This window comes from Gopherus flavomarginatus, chromosome 25 (genome assembly GCF_025201925.1).
Source record: "Gopherus flavomarginatus isolate rGopFla2 chromosome 25, rGopFla2.mat.asm, whole genome shotgun sequence".
Classification (NCBI taxonomy): Eukaryota; Metazoa; Chordata; order Testudines; family Testudinidae; genus Gopherus; species Gopherus flavomarginatus.
In genome coordinates, this window is record NC_066641.1 from 1,096,540 (window position 1) to 1,114,553 (window position 18,014).

At 65.6% G+C, this 18,014-nt stretch overlaps 1 protein-coding gene across 8 annotated transcripts; it reads left to right on the top strand.

The window, feature by feature from the left end:
- Positions 1-610: 610 nt before the first annotated feature.
- Positions 611-17,668, top strand: GRN (granulin precursor). Of its 8 annotated transcripts, none has more exons than XM_050935324.1 (15): positions 611-706; positions 4,968-5,125; positions 6,108-6,254; positions 7,352-7,436; positions 7,966-8,078; positions 8,487-8,634; positions 9,270-9,376; positions 10,247-10,376; positions 10,678-10,775; positions 12,558-12,794; positions 13,161-13,397; positions 13,592-13,828; positions 14,196-14,432; positions 16,026-16,274; positions 16,600-17,668. In XM_050935324.1, exons 2-15 carry the CDS (start codon positions 4,982-4,984, stop codon positions 16,729-16,731), a joined length of 2,301 nt encoding a protein of 766 aa, XP_050791281.1. In that variant the 5' UTR covers positions 611-706; positions 4,968-4,981; the 3' UTR covers positions 16,732-17,668. The 8 variants fall into 8 exon arrangements, with proteins under 8 accessions (XP_050791281.1, XP_050791279.1, XP_050791285.1 ...); XM_050935322.1 differs by lacking the exon at positions 611-706 and adding an exon at positions 1,127-1,800; XM_050935323.1 differs by lacking the exon at positions 611-706 and adding an exon at positions 3,332-3,600.
- Positions 17,669-18,014: the final 346 nt, after the last annotated feature.

Genomic DNA, 18,014 nt, shown 5'->3' on the forward strand with positions numbered 1-18,014 from the left:
GCCGCTCGGGAACGTGTGAATTTGAAATGTTCATTAACTCTGCACAAAACGCGCCAGTTCTTTCCGAAGTCTGCAGCTGGACACTGATTATTCCAGCTTTGACACTTCACTGTGCGAAGGAAAACGCTGCTTTTAACCAAATTAATTGAAAGGGCACAATCACAGACACACTTTCCTCACCCCGTCACACCCTGTGTACGTTCCTCATTGCCAGAGCTCTACCCCTAACCCAGGGGCCGTGCCGGGGGTGAGTCCTGCCCGCGGCCGGCTGATCGCTGCTGCCCGCTGCACACCAGGGGCGCGGCTGGCTCCGGGCTCGCGTCACGCTGCCGGCGGGCGGGCACCGGGGCGGGACCCAGCGCGGCGGGGGCGGGGCGGGGCCAGGCGAGCGGGGCCCCGCCGGGGGGGTGGGGCGCAGACCGGGGCCCAGGGCTCGGCTCGGGTGCAACACGTGCGCGGCCAATCTGGGTCATGTGCCCGGCTCGTCACGTGCCCTCCCGGGGACTCCCGCGGGGCCAGGGGCAATTTCATCCGCACGCTCCGCCGCCTTGAGGCAGCGGCCAATAGGAGCGAGTCCGGCCCCGCGCCTTGGCCAATCAGAAGGCGAGGGCGGGGCCGGCGGCGGGAGGGAGGCTCGGCCGGTCCTTGGGCTGCAGACGCTCGGGAGCCGCCGGGGTCGGGCCGGGTTCGTGCGGCGCAGCCTCAGGTGGGGCCGGGCCGGGCCGGGGGTGGGGGCTGGGAGCCGCGCTGGGGCCGGCGGGGGAGGCTGCGGCGTGGCCGGTGTCCCCCTCCCCGTTCCGGCCCCTCGCCGCCCCGCGGGGGCCGGGGCTGCCCTGGCCAGCTCGGCACATGGGCCGTGCTCGGGGGGCGGGACAGGCCGGTGCCGGAGTCGTGGTGCTCCGTGCAGCTCGCACGAGAGCCCAGCGTGCCCTGCTGGTGCACCAGCCTGGCGGTGGGTGGCTCCGGCGGTGGCAGCGCCTTGCACTGACAGGGAGGTGCCCAGCGCCGGGCGCCCAGCACTCTGCAGCTCTCACGCCGGATTCTGCACCAGGGGACCTGAGCTAGCTCTGTGCCTCAGTTTCCCCTTCTGTAGTGGTGCTGGGTGCTGCCCTGTGGCTTACTGGGTGATGCTGCCTGGGCGCGACTCCTGCTGGTGGCCTGTCTTCTCGTGGCTATCGAGGTCATGATTCAGTCCCAGTGTGATGTGCGAGCAAAGAGACAGACTCATGTGACTAGCCCAGCGATGCTGCCCGGACCCTGGAGCACCTGCTTGGTGTCTCCTGTCCTATCCCTAGCTCTGCCTCTCCCTGACACACTCCACCTCGCTTATCTTGGGGTGGGTTTGACCATGGTCTGTGTGGATGACATGGTGCTGGCCGCCTCTGCGAGGGCCCATGGCCCAGCCAAGTCTCCATGGCTAAAGGAGGTTGGATGTAAGCAGGCAAATGAGCGAATTAGCCATTGCACTAGGAATCGAGGGCTTTCTACCCTGCCATGGCTAGGGAAGGACAGCACTGTCTTCTCCCACACTCAGGCTTCCCCTCGCTAGATCCCAGTAAAATCCAGAGCCGTGTCTCCACCAGGAGTTTGGGCTAATGCAGGCAGCTCTCTCCTCGTACTGCTACACCCACTGGGCAGTGAAGACTCCCCAAGTCCCTTCCCTGTTTGGTGGCTGTGCCCTGGCTCAGTGGGCCTGTCATGCCCCTGGCGTGTGGATGAGCTGCCTTGGACTGGACCTGGAATGGCCCAGGCAGTTTGCTGTGAGGCCGAGCTGTGTGACCAGCATTTTCTGGAGCAAGGGTGAGATGTGTTGAGGGACTCAGCTGTTTGCACTGGGCTCTGACTTCCATCTTTCTAGTTTTGCTTCCCCATCTGGCTTCCCCTCCTCTGTCATGAGGTTTTCTTTCCTTCACGGCCAGTAGAAACCGGGTGCAAACTCAGCCATGTGAGTGAAGTAAGAGGAATTGGAGTAGGCAACCCTCTGCCCCCAGCTCCAGTGCACTCACTAGGATCTTGATTGCATGCATGGACAGAGCTCTACATGAGCTGTGAACACCATGTGCTACTTTCCCTGTAAATGCTGTTACAGGCCTCTCTGAGCTGAGGGCAAGGGGCAGCTCGGGTTAGGGAGCGCAATGGGACACTCACAAGCAGGCTCCTTTGCACAATCTAGGAGGGCACGTGGTGGCGTGTCCAGAAAGAACGTGTATCTAGGGGTGGAAAGCAGCAGTGGGGCGAGGGGAGAGACAGGAAGGTCCTTTGCTTATGTCTGCGTCATGTGCTCACGGGAAGGCACTTCTGGGCGTGCTTGTGCTGAGAGGCGCGTAGCCCTCCACAGGTGGGAATTGACCCCTACCCTGGGGAGGCATTATCCCCTGGCAGATGGGGAAACTGAGGCTGGGGGAGGGAACTTGTCCCTGGTCACCCAGCAGGTCAGTGGTGAGCTGGCAATGGGAGATAAGTCCTGGCACCTAGCTCGGTGCAGGGAGGCGTCTTTCCTGCTAGAGCCGTGGGAGCTGGGACAGTCCCAGGGATTGCAAGGAGCTGAGGTTCAGCGCATGCCCTGTTGCCACCATGGGTTTTTGAGCTCTGCCCAGAGCCAGACCCGCTTTGCTGCCCCTTACCAAGCCCCCAATGTCTAGGGGGCTCAGAAGGGATTGGGAGCCAGTTTGGTCCCCAGCTCTGCCACTGACTGGCTGCCTGAACTTAGCCCACTCGCAATGCCCCTCTGTGCCTCAGTTTCCCCATGTGTAAAATGGGACTCCCCCTTCTGTGGCTGGTCCTGCAGTTTGTCAGTGCAGCCTGTCTCGGGGTGGGGGTGGGGTGAGAGATGCTGTGAAAGGCTGTTGAGCCGCCAGGGCTCGCACTCGGCTCGGTGATAACATCGGTGGTGAGCAGGGCGGGGGGGGTAGTTAACCACACCGTCACCCAGAGCCTCGCACCCAGACCAGGAGGCTGTCCCCATGGTGGCTGCTCTCCCACAAGTGCTTATTGCCCCTGTCTGGCTGTGACCTGCCTCTCCTGCCTGCTGACCAGCGCTGGGCTGGAGGTGGGGGGAGCCAGAGCCAGACTCCCAGGCCTGGCTGGCAGGCATGGGAAGCGTGGGGGGGGGAGGGTGGAAGGAGAGCTCGTGCGGGTCTGCCCCAGGTTCTCTAGGCTGAGCTGGGTGCTGGGGGCCAAGGGTGCAGCGTTCCAGGGGCAGAGGGGGACTTGTGGGGTGAGAGGCTCGGTGCCAGGGGTTGCTCTCCTGGGGGGCGATGGGGATCTGGCCCTGATTTGCCCCGTGAGCAAACACTGAGCTGTCTACATGGCAGCACTGTGGGGGGGAAACAGGACAGAACTGCCTCTGCTCCACCCAGCTGCTGGGGGGCTGTAGTGCCCCCAGCAGGCTGAGCCGTGCCCCGTGGGCTGCGGCATGAGGTGAGGGCCACGTGCATCGTCCTGCACCGCCAGACGATACTATCGGGGAGCTGTGGCTGTGGGTTGCATCTCGTGGTTACAGTGCATGAGGCGAACGCTGCTAGAGGCGTATGCAGCCGTCGGGGCCCGGAGCCAGGTGGGGGGCAGGCACACGTCTCCATGCCCACGGGCAGGGGCCAGGTGAGGCGCCTCCTCCTCCCCCCCCCCTCGATGGAGGCAAGTGAATCCTGATCTCTGTCTTAGCAGGGCTTTGTGGGGGTGGGGTGGGGAGTGAGGAGGGGGACCCAGCCTAGCATGGCCCGTGGCTGAGTGGCAGTGGGTCCGGTTCACCCCGGTGTGACTCCAGAGTCACCTGCAGCAGGCAGGGCGTGTGGCTAGCCCCTTCCAGCCCCAGCGTCCCAGAGCAGAAGGAATGAGCTGGCCGGCCCCTCCCTGGCCGAGGTCATGGGCCTCGCCTGCTCACATCGGGGCGGGAGAGGGCCGTTAGGGCCGGAATCGGACTCCCGAGGCCTGGCTCTGTGTTCTGAGCACTGGCCTGCACTGCTCTAGCTCAAAGGGGCTGTGAAGCCGGGGGGAGGAGGGGGCAGATGCATCTGGGACAGGCCCAGCTGCTTCCTAAGCTGCTGTGCCCTGATACACGGCTCACGTTTCCGCCTCTCTGCTGCAGCCGTGTTTCTGCTGGCCTGTGGCCAGATCCCCAGAGGAACCGCAACGCCGGGGGAGGGAGCCAGGCTGGAGATCTGGGTGGAAGCTCTTATCGGCCTGGACTTTGGGCTGTGGGGCTGGTTTGGTCACTGACCCCCTCCGAGGGCTGGTTCCCAACAGCGAGGGGGCGGAGGCTGCGTGCCAGAGCCTAGCCCTCTCCAGCTGAACCCTCATCACGCCAGCAGCTCTGAGCAGAGTAAGGTGGCTGGGCAGCCTGCAGGGGCTTTCCCCGGGCGCGGTTGGGCACTGTGGGATGGGCACGAGGCAGTGTTACAACAAGGGTAGGTGCAGTGCTGGTGGGTTTCAGCCGGAGGGGAGTGGGAGGGACAGCTGGTGTGACACCGCACCTGAGCCACAGCCCCCACCCCCAGTGCTGGGACCTGCTGGTCCAAGCAGCCGGTCAGCGCAGCCGCGGTGTCACCGACACAGCCAGGGCCCTCACCTAGAAGCAGGCTGGTGCCAGAGAACAGCTCTCAAAGGGGGGCCCCGGCTGGGGCAGTGGCCTGCTGCGTTAGCCGGGGAGGCAGGGCTGGTGTTGTGGTTGCTTTTGTGCAGTGGGGTCTTCTGGTTCAGGGGTGGGGGCAAAGGTAAGTACTTATCCCCACTTTACAGATGGGTAAACTGAGGCACAGAGGCAGAGGAGTGACTGCTTGTCTCTGGTTGCACAGCACGTCGGGAGCAGAGCCAGGGACAGAACCCAGGAGTCCTGCTTCCTTCCCCCCAGCTTTGTCTGGGGTTCTGCCGAGCCCCACAGCCAGCTGGCAGCTCATGGTTAAAGCCAGGTACCCCAGGAGATGTGGTGGGGTGAGGCGGCTGAGCAGCTGTTGGCTGGTCCCTTGCAGGTTCTCGCCCAAGGATGTGGTCTCTCCTGCCATTGTGGCTGGCGCTGTCCGGAGCAGTGGCCTCCCTGCGGTGCCCCGATGGGCAGCTGTGCCAGGAGCTTGACGTCTGCTGCCAGGATCCCGGAGGGGACGGCTACACCTGCTGCTCCCCATCTCTGGTGAGTGTCTGTGTCACGTCCTGGGCGAAGGCTGGAGGGGTCACTATGGGCGGTGAAGGTGTGTCTGCCTGGCATTTGCCCTTCCCATGCCACTGGTGGTGCCCCCCTCCCCCTCCCCCGGTGCAGGCCTACTCTGGCCTGTGTAGAGCAAGCTCGCTGGGTCTCTGGCCAGTGCCCGAGACGCTGCAGGGGCTGAGCTGCTCTGGTGGCTAGGGGCAGCGAGGCTGAGGGGTGTGGAGGGAGTCGCTCCTGGGGACGGGAGGAAGGGCCTGGATTCGGGGGGAGCATTGTCATAACCCAGATCCCCGGCGGAAGCCGTGTTGCAGAACCTGCCTGTGATTTACTGCCCTGCTTCCCGGCAGCTTCCCGGCAGGCCGGGGTGATTGCCTCATCCACTGCCTCACCCCGGCCTGCCGGGAAGCTGTGGTTAACCCTCCCGCACCACGTGCTGCAGCCCTTCCCCCACGGGGTACAATCCAGTCCCTTTGTGCCCCCTAGGGCAGCCTGGGCCCACTGTCTGGGAGTGACCAGGACTCCCTGCCCTGAGCTGTGCGTGCTGGGGGGCAGCGCCTGGTCTAGACACAAGGGCTAAAACCCCCACCAATAATGGGTAGAAACTGCCGAAGCTCAGGAGTCTCCTGCCCCGTCGCAGCTGCCCCAGGCAGAGCTGGGCCCCCAGCCGGGCCAGCCAAGGGGAGGGGACCTGCCCGCCAGCACCCTTCTGGTGGCAGTGGTGCTGAGCGTGGAAAGCAGACGTGCCTGCCCGGTGCCCGTCCCAGCCCAGGCTGTACACCTCCCCCACTGAGAGCCTGGGGTGGGATCTGGGGGTGTTTGAGGGTCTGCCCAAGGCACTTTAGTCTAGCTGCCTCTAAGCCATGACGCAGCCCCTCACCTCTGACCAGGAGCCAGCAGGTGGTTTTGGGGGCCATTGTGCTTTGGGCCCCTGCACTGCATCCCCCTCACCCTCTGTCTCCTCCACCAGGGCTCCCTGCACTCCCTGCCTATGACCCAGGCCAGCGGCGTGGCCAAGCCTGCCGGGACCGTGTGCCCCGATGGTACCCAGTGCCCCGCGGAATACAGCTGCCTGCGCACGCCGGCCGGCTCCTTCAGCTGCTGCCCATTGTCGGAGGTAAGCACCTGGCCCGGGGATGGGGGCCTCCAGCTTGTACTTGGGACATGAGCGGCTGTACCCACAGTCCCATGTGGGGCTGCCAGGCTGGGCCATTCTCCCCAGAGAGCTTCCTGGCCAGCTGCCAGGCTGGTTGAGGCCCTGCCTGTAGACAGTGTGGGGGAGAGAGTCCACCCAGGGCATAGTTACACTGTGGAACTCCCTGCTGCAGGCTGTCACTGAGACCAAGAAGGGATTGGCTGTTTCTGTGGGTCCCAGGGACATCTCATGTTGTCACCGTTGCTGCTAGCACAGACGGGAGCCCAGACCTCCTCCTTCGGGGCTTCAGCCCGACTCTGATTAGGATGAGGCCTTCCTTGAGGGCCAGATTATCCCACACCTACTACCGTGGGGCTTCTTGGTTCACCTGGGGCTGGACCGTGCTGGAGACAGGACATGGGGCTGGCTGGCCCATGGTGCCCATGTGGGAGTAGAAGGCACGGGGGGGCAGTACAGTGCTGGGAGTTACCGGCTGCAGAGTGGATCGTAGGGCACGGCTGTGGCTCTCCCCTGGTCCTGATCTCCTGCTTGGCCAAGGGCTGGGTGTTTTCCTTTGCCCCCTCCCCCAGCCCAGGACAGCCTGGTGCTGCCCAACTGCACGCCCTTCCTCCAGTGGAGTGGGCAGCATTTGTCCTGGCCTGGGAGAAGCAGCCCTTCTCCAGTGCTTAGAACTGGGGGTCTCAGGACCCCTGAGTTCTGTTCCCCATCCTCTGCCCCTGAGTCCTGTCCCCTCACCATGCCTCAGTTTCCCCATGTGGAGGGGATACTGTTGGTGTCCGGGGTTGGAGCTGCTTGGTGCTGGGTGTCCATCTGCCTTAGAGCTGGGGATCTCAGGACCCCTGAGTCCTGTCCCCTCACCGTGCCTCAGTTTCCCCATGTGGAGGGGATACTGTTGGCGTCCAGGGGTTGGAGCTGCTTGGTGCTGGGTGTCCATCTGCCTTGGGTGCATCCCCGTTGCTCATGTGGCTGCTCCTGGCCCCCGTCGCCTGTCCTGGGATTCAGGGTGCTGGGATATGCTGGCTGTGCTGCCCAGAGCCATGTCCTCTGTCTCTCCTCAGGCCATCGCCTGCGCCGACAGGCATCACTGCTGCCCCCGGGGGTCCCACTGCAGTGCCGACGGCAGATCCTGCTTTGTGCTCCCAGGTATGGGGCCGGAGGTGGGGTCGGGGGGGACCGACATGACCTTCAGGTGTCCTGGGCCCCTGCATCTGAGCATGGATGCTGTATGGCACAAGGGGACCCTGTTGGCACTGACAGCCTCTGCCTCTGGCCCCGGGTCTGGTGCCGACCGGGCTCTGCCCGATGCCAGGAGCTCATGACCCCCTCTAGCCGCCACGCCACATGCCTGGCTGCACTGATGCAGGAGGGCTTGGCTTCTCATCCTCCAGCTGTTGGATTGTGGGGGGCAGGGTCTGTAGCAGGAGGTTTCCCATAGTACTGGGGGGCAGGGGCTGATGGATTCCCCTCCCCCAGGTCCTAGTGGGTCTTGGACTCCCCCAGGGAGGGCTCTGGAGCAAGAGACTCCAGCTGCCACCTTCTAGTGAGCTGGTGGAGCTGCTTGCTTGCCCGGGTGGTGTCTGCCAAGTGGCTCTGCCTGCAGGCGAGGGGCTGAGGGCAAAGCTGCCGTGGCTGCTCTCTGCTGAGTGCCAGGCGCTGGCCGTGCTCTTGGCAGGTCTCCCCGCCGCTGGTGCTGTCCAGTGCCCTGATGGCGAATCAGAGTGTCCCAATGAGTCCACCTGCTGCTTGATGCCCACTGGCTCCTGGGGGTGCTGCCCCATGCCACAGGTACCGGATGGGGGGAGGCGTGTGCAGGGAGCCCGGGGCTGGGATATAGGGGACCGTGGGGGAGAAGGGCTGGGATGCAGGGGGCTGTGGGTTGGCTGGGGGGCAGGGCTGGGATATGGGGATCCATAGGTCGGTGGGGAGGGCAGGGGAGCAGGGCTGGGATACAGGGAGCCATGGCTTGGCGGGAGGGGCAGGACTCGTATACAGGGGGCCGTGGGTAAGGTTGGTTCTGGGGCAGCTGTGCCAAGCCCAGGGCGAGGCACTGATGTGAGGATGTGCTGGGGGTCGACCTGGGTGCCTTGTAGGTCGAGGTGGGGGGCCAGGTGGAGCTGGCCTGGGGGCTGGCGAGGGAGGGAGCTGGGGAGTTGCTGGCTTCCCTCTCTGCTCTATGCCCCATATCTCTGGCAGGCCGCCTGCTGCGCGGACAAGGTGCACTGCTGCCCTCACGCCACCACCTGCGACCTGGAACATGCCCGCTGCCTCTCAGCCACTGGGGAGCAGCCCCTGGGCAGCAAGGTGCCAGCCTGGAAGCGAGCACCATGGCAGGGAGTGCCAGGTACGGCATGGGCTGGGGGTGGGGAGCGGTCCCATGGGCTGCTCAGCCCCACGTGTGGGGGTCCCGGGGAGCAGGCTGGAGGGGCTGGGCTCCCTGTGTCATGTGGTGTCCTCTGCGTTGGGGTCCCACACCCTGGCTGGAGGAGTGAGGTAGCCCCTTGTCTAGGGGGTGCTGTGCTATGGGCACTGCCCTGGCCTAAACCTCTGTGCAGCCCCCTGCCCCACATCATCATGGAAGACACTCATTACAGGGCTGCTCGGGCAGCCAAGACGGCCCTGGGATCCTGGGCAGGGGCAGGGGGACGGTGGGGTCTGCTTCCCTTCCTGTGTGCTGTTAGACAGCGGCCATGCCACCCCCAGAGGTGGCTGCATTGCAGTGGTGGGTGTGCTGGGTACATCCAGTAGGACACCCCCCCAGCTGCTCTGTGTTGGGTATGGAGATCAATGGCTACCCCCAGAGCTGGGTTGAGAGCTCACCCCATGTGGGGGCATAGCCCCTTTGGTAGGAGATGCCTCCAAGCTGCTCCTGGGGCCCTGCCTGCAGCCGGGTGGCAGGTGCCGTCAGGGCCCTGGTGGAGCAGCTGCTGGGGGGTGTTGGTCTGTGCCCCCTGACCTCCCTTCCCCTGCCCTCCCCAGTCTCACATGGCGTGATCACCTGCCCCGACCACCAGTCAGTGTGTCGGGATGGCACCACCTGCTGCCAGCTGCCTACCGGCCAGTACGGCTGCTGCCCACTGCAGAACGTGAGTGAGGATGGGGCGGGCAGGGCAGGACGTGAGTTGTGTGTGTGTCTTCCCCCCCCCCCCCCCCCCGGGCATTCTGTGAGCTGCCCGTTCCCTCTGCCCCTCCTACTGTCCTAGGGCAGCCTTGGGATGTCTGTGCCAGCCCCTTTCGGATTGACGCCTGCTCCATGGCACAGAGGTGCTGCCCCTGGGCGGGTTAAACTCAGCCCCCATTACAACGCTGCCCTGGCGGTGATGACGCTCCAGGCCTGTGGAGAGGAGAGAACCAGGCCTGGGGGAAGGGAGTGGGCTGCAGGGGCAGGGACACCCCAAAGTGGGTGTCTCACTGCACATAACAGGGCACCTGGCACTCTGCGCCATGTCTCCCAGCGAGTAGCCAGCCAGGCTGCGCTGCCACTTGTCTCCTGCCTTGGGACTGGCACCAGTCCTCTGCCCACGTGGCCACCTCCCCTGGTGACTGCCCCAGACTGGGCGTGACTCCCACCGGGAGGGATAATCTCCCTGTGCCGAGCCTTGGGTGCCAGGTTCATGCCAGGCAGGGCAGGCGGTTTCCCTCAGGCTGCTCTGGGCATGTCACGGCTCCTGAGGGCCCCTCTCAGAAGTTCCAGGTGTTGGGCTCTGTCCCCAGCTGGTCCCCCCACAAGTGGCTGCTTTTCAGCACTGCTGGGCGCTGGGTGTGCCCAGGGAAGATGCTGTAGAAATGGCTGGGGCCTAGGGGGCTCTGTCAGCCAAGCTTCCACCTCCTGGCAATGGGCTGGTGGCTACCCTGATGCCGAGCCCCGGGTGACATCCCCCCACCCCCGCAGTGGTTGGCTGCCCCAGGGCTGGATTTGGGTTTAACTGGGCACGGGTTCTTCCCTGGCACTTCAGGCCGTGTGCTGCAGCGATCGCCTGCACTGCTGCCCCCAGGGCACCACCTGCGACCTGCACCACTCAAAATGTGCCTCGACGCTGGGCCAGATGCAGCCTCTCACCCGGCTCCTGGACGCCTCTGAGGGAGGTAGGAGGTGGGGAGGGGAAGAGGGTGCTCTGATAATGCCACGGGACTGGGGGCCAGGGACTCCCTCTGCAGTGGGCACTGGAGTGGCACAGCCCAGTGGGAGTGGGGAGGGTGAGCCGGACGCTGCCCCCCGAACTGGGCCCTGCACATGTCTCCAGGGATTCCTTGCCCCGGGGCCTCCAGCCGCTCACAGTGGGGTGAGGGCTTTCCGAGGCTGCCCTGGGGCCACCAGCCCCACTGGGCCCCATCCTGTCAGCCCAGAGGAAGGGTCCGGCTCTGACCACTGGGTCTCGCTCCCCAGCTCGAGAGGTTCCCTGCGACCAGCAGACCAGCTGTCCTGACCGCAGCACCTGCTGCAGGCAGAGCACAGGGGCCTGGGCCTGCTGCCCCCTCGTGGAGGTACGGGGAGTGGGGGGAGGCATCTCCTAGCAAGGCGGGGCTTAGCCTAGGTCTCAGAGGTTCCTGCTGCCCCACAAGGGGGAGGGACAGACCCTGCCTGGAGCCACCCCGCCTTAGGTGCTGGCCAGCCACCCCTCCTTCTCATACGTACCCCCCACTGCACCCAGCCCTGCCCCCCTCCCCAGATACCAGCCAGCCTGCCCGCCCCTGGGTGCTGGCCAGCCACCCCTCCTGCTCATACGTACCCCCCACTGCACCCAGCCCTGCCCCCCTCCCCAGATACCAGCCAGCCTGCCCGCCCCTGGGTGCTGGCCAGCCACCCCTCCTGCTCATACGTACCCCCCACTGCTCCCAGCCCTGCCCCCCTCCCCAGATACCAGCCAGCCTGCCCTTCACCCCTCCTGCAGCCCTGCCCCACCCCAGGTGCTGGCCAGCTACCCCTCCTTCTCATACGTACCCCCCACTGCACCCAGCCCTGCCCCCCTCCCCAGATACCAGCCAGCCTGCCCGCCCCTGGGTGCTGGCCAGCCACCCCTCCTTCTCATACGTGCCCCCCACTGCACCCAGCCCTGCCCCCCTCCCCAGATACCAGCCAGCCTGCCCGCCCCTGGGTGCTGGCCAGCCACCCCTCCTTCTCATACGTACCCCCCACTGCACCCAGCCCTGCCCCCCTCCCCAGATACCAGCCAGCCTGCCCGCCCCTGGGTGCTGGCCAGCCACCCCTCCTTCTCATACGTACCCCCCACTGCACCCAGCCCTGCCCCCCTCCCCAGATACCAGCCAGCCTGCCCGCCCCCGGGTGCTGGCCAGCCACCCCTCCTTCTCATACGTGCCCCCCACTGCTCCCAGCCCTGCCCCCCTCCCCAGATACCAGCCAGCATGCCCACCCCTAGATGCTGGCCAGCCACCCCTCCTTCTCATACGTACCCCCCACTGCACCCAGCCCTGCCCCCCTCCCCAGATACCAGCCAGCCTGCCCGCCCCTGGGTGCTGGCCAGCTACCCCTCCTGCTCATACGTACCCCCCACTGCTCCCAGCCCTGCCCCCCTCCCCAGATACCGGCCAGCTTGCCCGCCCCTAGGTGCTGGCCAGCCACCCCTCCTTCTCATACGTACCCCCCACTGCTCCCAGCCCTGCCCCCCTCCCCAGATAGCAGCGAGCCTGCCCTTCACCCCTCCTGCAGGCCTGCCCCACCCCAGGTGCTGGCCAGCCACGCCTCCTTCTCATACGTACCCCCCACTGCTCCCAGCCCTGCCCCCCTCCCCAGATGCCAGCCAGCCTGCCCTTCACCCCTCCTGCAGCCCTGCCCCGCCCCTAGGTGCTGGCCAGCTACCCCTCCTGCTCATACGTACCTCCCACTGCTCCCAGCCCTGCCCCCCTCCCCAGATACCAGCCAGCCTGCCCGCCCCTAGGTGCTGGCCAGCCACCCCTCCTTCTCATACGTACCCCCCACTGCACCCAGCCCTGCCCCCTTCCCCAGATACCAGCCAGCCTGCCCGCCCCTAGGTGCTGGCCAGCCACGCCTCCTTCTCATACGTACCCCCCACTGCTCCCAGCCCTGCCCCCCTCCCCAGATGCCAGCCAGCCTGCCCTTCACCCCTCCTGCAGCCCTGCCCCGCCCCTAGGTGCTGGCTAGCTGCCCCTTCTAAGCTATAGGCGCCCCTCGCCCCCCCCCCCCCCCGGTGCTGGCCGGCCACCCTCTCCCCCTCCACCCCCCATGCAGGCTGGGGTCCCAGAATCACTGACTCTCCTATATGCTAATAAGCTCCTCCCCCCACCCAGGCCGTGTGCTGCCCAGATCACGTCCATTGCTGCCCCAAGGGATACACGTGCGACCCGGCGGAGGGCAGCTGCCATCCGCCCGCTGTCTCCGTCCCCTGGCTGGAGAAAACCCCGGCGCGAGTGCGAGCGCCCTCTAGGGGCCGAGATGTGCAGTGCGACCAGCAGACCAGCTGTCCTGACGGCAACACCTGCTGCAGGCTGAGCACAGGGGCCTGGGGCTGCTGCCCCCTGGTGGAGGTGGGTCGGAGCACGGGCTACAGGACGCGACTCTGGGGTGTCTCCTGTTGAGGTCGGCTGTGGGTGCAGGAAGGGGCTTGGTCAGTGAGCACGTTTTTGGGAGCAGGGGCAGCTGGGTAAGAGCTGCTCTTGCTCCCCTGCCCGCACCATGGTCCTGCCCCAGCAGCCCTCCTGGAAGGCAGAGCAGGGCTGGGACTCCTCTGTGTAATTACCAGCCCGTAGTGGGGAGGGGGACCCTGCTCCAAACCCCTGGGGTCTCTGACTGAGGGCATTGTGGGTTGTGGCTGAGGGGTGACCAGAGGACGAGGGGAGAGGTGGGGCTGCAGGTAATGTCATACATGCATGTTGTCTCCTCCCCCCTCCCAGGCCATGTGCTGCCCAGATCACATCCATTGCTGCCCCAAGGGATACACGTGCGACCCGGCGGAGGGCAGCTGCCATCCGCCCGCTGTCTCCGTCCCCTGGCTGGAGAAATCCCCGGCGCGAGTGCGAGCGCCCTCTAGGGGCCGAGATGTGCAGTGCGACCAGCAGACCAGCTGTCCTGACGGCAGCACCTGCTGCAGGCTGAGCACAGGGGCCTGGGGCTGCTGCCCCCTGGTGGAGGTGAGTAAGAGTGTGGGCTACAGGACATGGTCAGGTCTGAGGGGCGATAGCAGTGGTGGGACTGTGGGTTGGGGTTGTGGGGGTGCCCAGCCGAGGAGGGGAGGGGAGGGGCGGGCGGGTGCCCAGCGAGGGAGTTGGAAGGGGGTTGCCCGTTGTTGTTGTTACACATGCTGAGTCTTTTCCCCCCCACCCAGGCCGTGTGCTGCCCAGATCACGTCCATTGCTGCCCCAAGGGATACACGTGCGACCCGGCGGAGGGCAGCTGCCATCCACCTGCTGTCTCCATCCCCTGGCTGGAGAAATCCCCGGCGCGAGTGCGAGCGCCCTCTAGGGGCCGAGATGTGCAGTGCGACCAGCAGACCAGCTGTCCTGATGGCAACACCTGCTGCAGGCTGAGCACAGGGGCCTGGGGCTGCTGCCCCCTGGTGGAGGTGGGTCGGAGCACGGGCTACAGGACGCGGCTCTGGGGTGTCTCCTGTTGAGGTCGGCTGTGGGTGCAGGGAGGGGCTCGGTCAGTGAACACGTTTTCGGGAGCAGGGGCAGCTGGGTAAGAGCTGCCCTTGCTCCCCTGCCCGCACCATGATCCTGCCCCAGGGGCCCTCCTGGAAGGTAGAGCAGGGCTGGGACTCCTCTGTGTAATTACCAGCCCGTAGTGGGGAGGGGGACCCTGCTCCAAACCCCTGAGATCTCTGAGACAGGGCATTGTGGGTCGTGGCTGAGGGGTGACCAGAGGATGAGGGGAGAGGTGAGGCTGCAGGTCATGTCATACATGCATGTTGTCTCCTCCCCCCTGCCCAGGCCTTGTGCTGCCAGGACCACATCCATTGCTGCCCCAAAGGATACACGTGCAACCCGGCGGAGGGCAGCTGCCAGCAGGCCCTGCTCTCTGTGCCCTGGGCACCCAAGTCTCCAGCTCACATTATTGGTGCCGCCCAGAGCCGAAGCGTGAAGTGCAACCAGACGGTCAGCTGCGAGGACGGGCAGACCTGCTGCAAGAGCGAGATGGGCTCCTGGGCCTGCTGCCATCTGCCAAATGTGAGGGTGGGGAGGGGGGCTGTGCCCATCTCTTGCCTGTGCAGGTGCACTGCCCACCGCTGCGAGGGGCACCGGCGGGGGGTGGAGCAGGGTGAGGCCCTGGCTCCTCACAGCCACGTTTGTGCCCTGTGGCTGGGCTGTGCCCAGCCTCACCCCTTGGCCTGAAGAAGGATGTCTCTAGTGCTTAAAGTGCGAACCAGGGCTCCTGGCTCTGGGAGGGGAGTGGGGTCCAGTGGTTATAGGGGCGGGAGCCAGGACTCCTGGGTTCTCTCTCTGACTCTGAGAGAGGAGTGGGGTCTGGTGGGTTAGAGCAGGGGGGGGCTGGGAGCCAGGACTCCTGGCTCTGGGAGGGGAGTGTGGTCCAGTGGTTAGAGGGGCGGGAGCCAGGACTCCTGGGTTCTCTCTCTGACTCTGAGAGAGGAGTGGGGTCTGGTGGGTTAGAGCAGGGGGGGGCTGGGAGCCAGGACTCCTGGCTCTGGGAGGGGAGTGGGGTCCAGTGGTTAGAGGGCCGGGAGCCAGGACTCCTGGGTTCTCTCTCTGACTCTGGGAGAGGAGTGGGGTCTGGTGAGTTAGAGCAGGGGGGGCTGGGAGCCAGGACTCCTGGCTCTGGGAGGGGAGTGGGGTCCAGTGGTTAGAGGGCCGGGAGCCAGGACTCCTGGGTTCTCTCTCCGACTCTGAGAGAGGAGTGGGGTCTGGTGGGTTAGAGCAGTGGCTTTCAAACTGGGGCGTGACCCAGAAGTGGGTTGCAGCAGCTCTGGTCAGCACCGCTGACTGGGCTGTTAAAAGTCCCGTTGGTGGTGCTGCCGGCTAATGCAGGCTAGTGCCTACCTGTTCCAACACCGCGCTGCGCCCTGGAACCGACCAGCAGCTCCGGTTCCTAGGTGAGGTGGGGCAATGGGAGCTGGGGGGTGCCTGTGAGCAAGGGCTGCGTGGAGCTGCTTGCATGCGTCCACCTAAGTGCCAGGCCTGCTGCTGGCTGCTTCCGGAGTGCAGCGCAGTCTGCGGTGCCAGGAAGCTGCTTTAGCACCCCTGCTGCCCCAATCCTCTGCCCCAGCCCTGAGCCCCACCCAAACCCAGAGCCCCTTCCTGCACCCCAGAGCCCTGCCCTCCCACTGCCCTAGCCCTGAGCCCCTTCCTGCACCCCAGAGCCCCTTCCTGCACCCCAGAGCCCTGCCCTCCCACTGCCCCAGCCCTGAGCCCCCACAATCCCCTCATTCCCAGCCTCACCCCTGCAACCCAATCCTCTGCCTGAGCCCTTCCCTAACCCTTCATCCCCAGCTCGCTTGGGTCACGGGCATCAACCATTTTCTTCAGCTGTGTTCTGGGAAAAAAAGTTTAAAAACCACTGGCTTAGTGGGTGGGGGGAGGGGTCCGGAGCCAGGAGCTCTGGGTTCTCCCCCTGGCTGTGGGAGGGGGGAGGGCTCTGGTGGGTGGGGGGAGGGTTTTCTCCCTGGCTGGGGGAGGGGGGAGGGCTCGGGTGGGTGGGGGGAGGGTTCTCTCCCTGGCTGGGGGAGGGTGAGGGAGGGTCCGGAGCCAGGGCCTTGGCAGGCTGCTCTGTCTCTGCTCGGTGCGGGCTGACCCCTCTCTCCCCAGGCTGTGTGCTGTGAGGATCACCAGCACTGCTGCCCGTGGGGCTACACCTGCAACCTGGCCACACAGAGCTGTGAGAAGCACCAGGCCAGGCGGGTGCTGCCCGTGGGCCTGAGCCTCTCCGCCTCCCTGCTGCCTGCCAGCCCAGAGCCCAGCAACGATGTGACCTGCGATGCCCAGCACTACTGCCATGCCCACCAGACCTGCTGCAAGGCTGCCACGGGCACCTGGGCTTGCTGCCCCTACCGTAGGGTGAGGGACGGGCGTAGCGGGACCCGGGGGAGAGAGGTGCTGGCTGCCCCAGAGCAGCACAGAGCCCTGCGGCTCCCGGCTCCGCCTGCTGCAGCCCCTGGACTGTGGGCCCCTCCCAGCTGCTGCCCCCCCACCCAGCTGCCTGCTGTGGCCCAGGCCGGAGGTCATTCTAGGGGCTGGGCCCCTGGCAGGGGAACCCAGGGGAGATTGGCGACTCTGTGACCTGCCCCAGCTGCAGGGCAGCTGCTCCCTCTCCGGGGGACCCCTCTGTGCTCCAGCCCGGCTGCCCCCAGCAGACAGTAACACGCCTCTCGTTTCTCCGCAGGGCTCCTGCTGCTCCGACAAGCGCCACTGCTGCCCCTGGGGCTACCGATGCTCCAAGTCGGGCCTCGACTGCAAGCGGCGCTGGCCCCCGCGTTGGGACGCCGGCACCCCCCAGCTCCACCAGCTGCTGTGAGGTGCCTGTGGGGGCACTTCCAGGCCAACCCAGCACTGAGGAGGGAGTGGGGATCGCTCTGACCTCTGTGTCTGTCTCACTTCCAGCCTCGGGGCCCTTTTCTTTGGCTGCCCCAGGGCATGCAGACCCTATTCTCTGCAGGACCTGTCCCACCCAGCCCCCCTGGAGCTACGTACGTGGGCCTAAGCTCTCCCGCCCCCCTTACTGTGGGAGTTTAACCTCAGATGCAGCAGTGTGGGCGCACGTATCTGGGTGCTTTGTCCTCTGCTCCCATTGCTACTGCCACCCCCCAAAGGTCCAGTAGGCACCAGGAGTGCCCCTTTCCTGCTGGAGGCCTGAAGGTTAAGGGTCCCTCCTCCCCTGCCTCTAGCCTCTTCTCCTTTTGTGGGTGCCTTGAAGCAGGGCTGGGCCTGGCCAGGCCTTGCTCCCCCACCATGTGGGAGCCAGGGACACTGTAGGGCCAGGGAAGCTGGGCTGCTTTGCTTTCTACACCCCTGGGGGCAGCTGCATCTCCCTCCATTTTTCCCTGGCAGGCAGGCCCCTCCCTGCCTCCTGTTGTGCTGGATGTGAAAGGCGGGGCTAGGAAGGCAGCAGGGGCTGGAACATGGGCACTGCAGAGTCCAGCTCCTGGTGCCCTCCTGCCTCAGTCCTGGAATGTGCATGGCCCTGAGCTCCTGCCTGCTGGGCACTCACCCTTAGTCTAGTTCCCCTATTCAGGGGTTTCTGCTGCCTGCCCAGCCCCTGCCCCTGCCCCCTTCCCAGCTGCCCTGAGAGCCCAGGGCTGGACTGGCACCATGCCCTCTGCTCACCCACTCCTGTGCCTCTAAGAGTGCTCCACCTGTAGCTGGAGCCTGTGCCAGGAAGTGGGGGCCTGGTGCCATTTGGGCTGAAGTGGCTGGAAGAGAGAGAGAACCAATAAAGGGTGTGGAGAAAGGTGCTGGCATCAATCCTGTCTCCTTCTCTCTGCAAAACTTCCCCCGGCCAAGGGGGCCATGCCACCAGCGTGCACATCTGCCTGGACTCCAGGGCCCAGCCTTGCCCTCCCTTCTCTTTTCTGTAACATGCTGGGCCTCCCTCCAGTGCTGTCCCTCCTGCAGCCCCTGGCAGGCAGCTGTGGCCCAGCCAGCATAGTGGGGAGCACCAGGACTGGGGCCTTGGCCCAGCTGGGCGTGGGGCTTGGGCCCCTTGCCTGCCCTGGGCAGTGATTGGGTGCAAACTGGCTGTAGGAGAATAGCACAAAACCACCTGCCAGCCTCCCCTGGGCAGCTGCCAGGTGTTGCTCT

Excerpts from the sequence above, each read along its gene's own strand:
- GRN (XM_050935322.1), top strand. The coding sequence starts at position 1,596 with ATGCAGGCAGCTCTCTCCTCGTACTGCTACACCCACTGGGCAGTGAAG. Across the intron at positions 5,126-6,107 it reads CCTGCTGCTCCCCATCTCTG|GGCTCCCTGCACTCCCTGCC; the intron begins GTGAGTGTCTGT and ends CTCCTCCACCAG. Across the intron at positions 7,437-7,965 it reads ATCCTGCTTTGTGCTCCCAG|GTCTCCCCGCCGCTGGTGCT; the intron begins GTATGGGGCCGG and ends TGCTCTTGGCAG.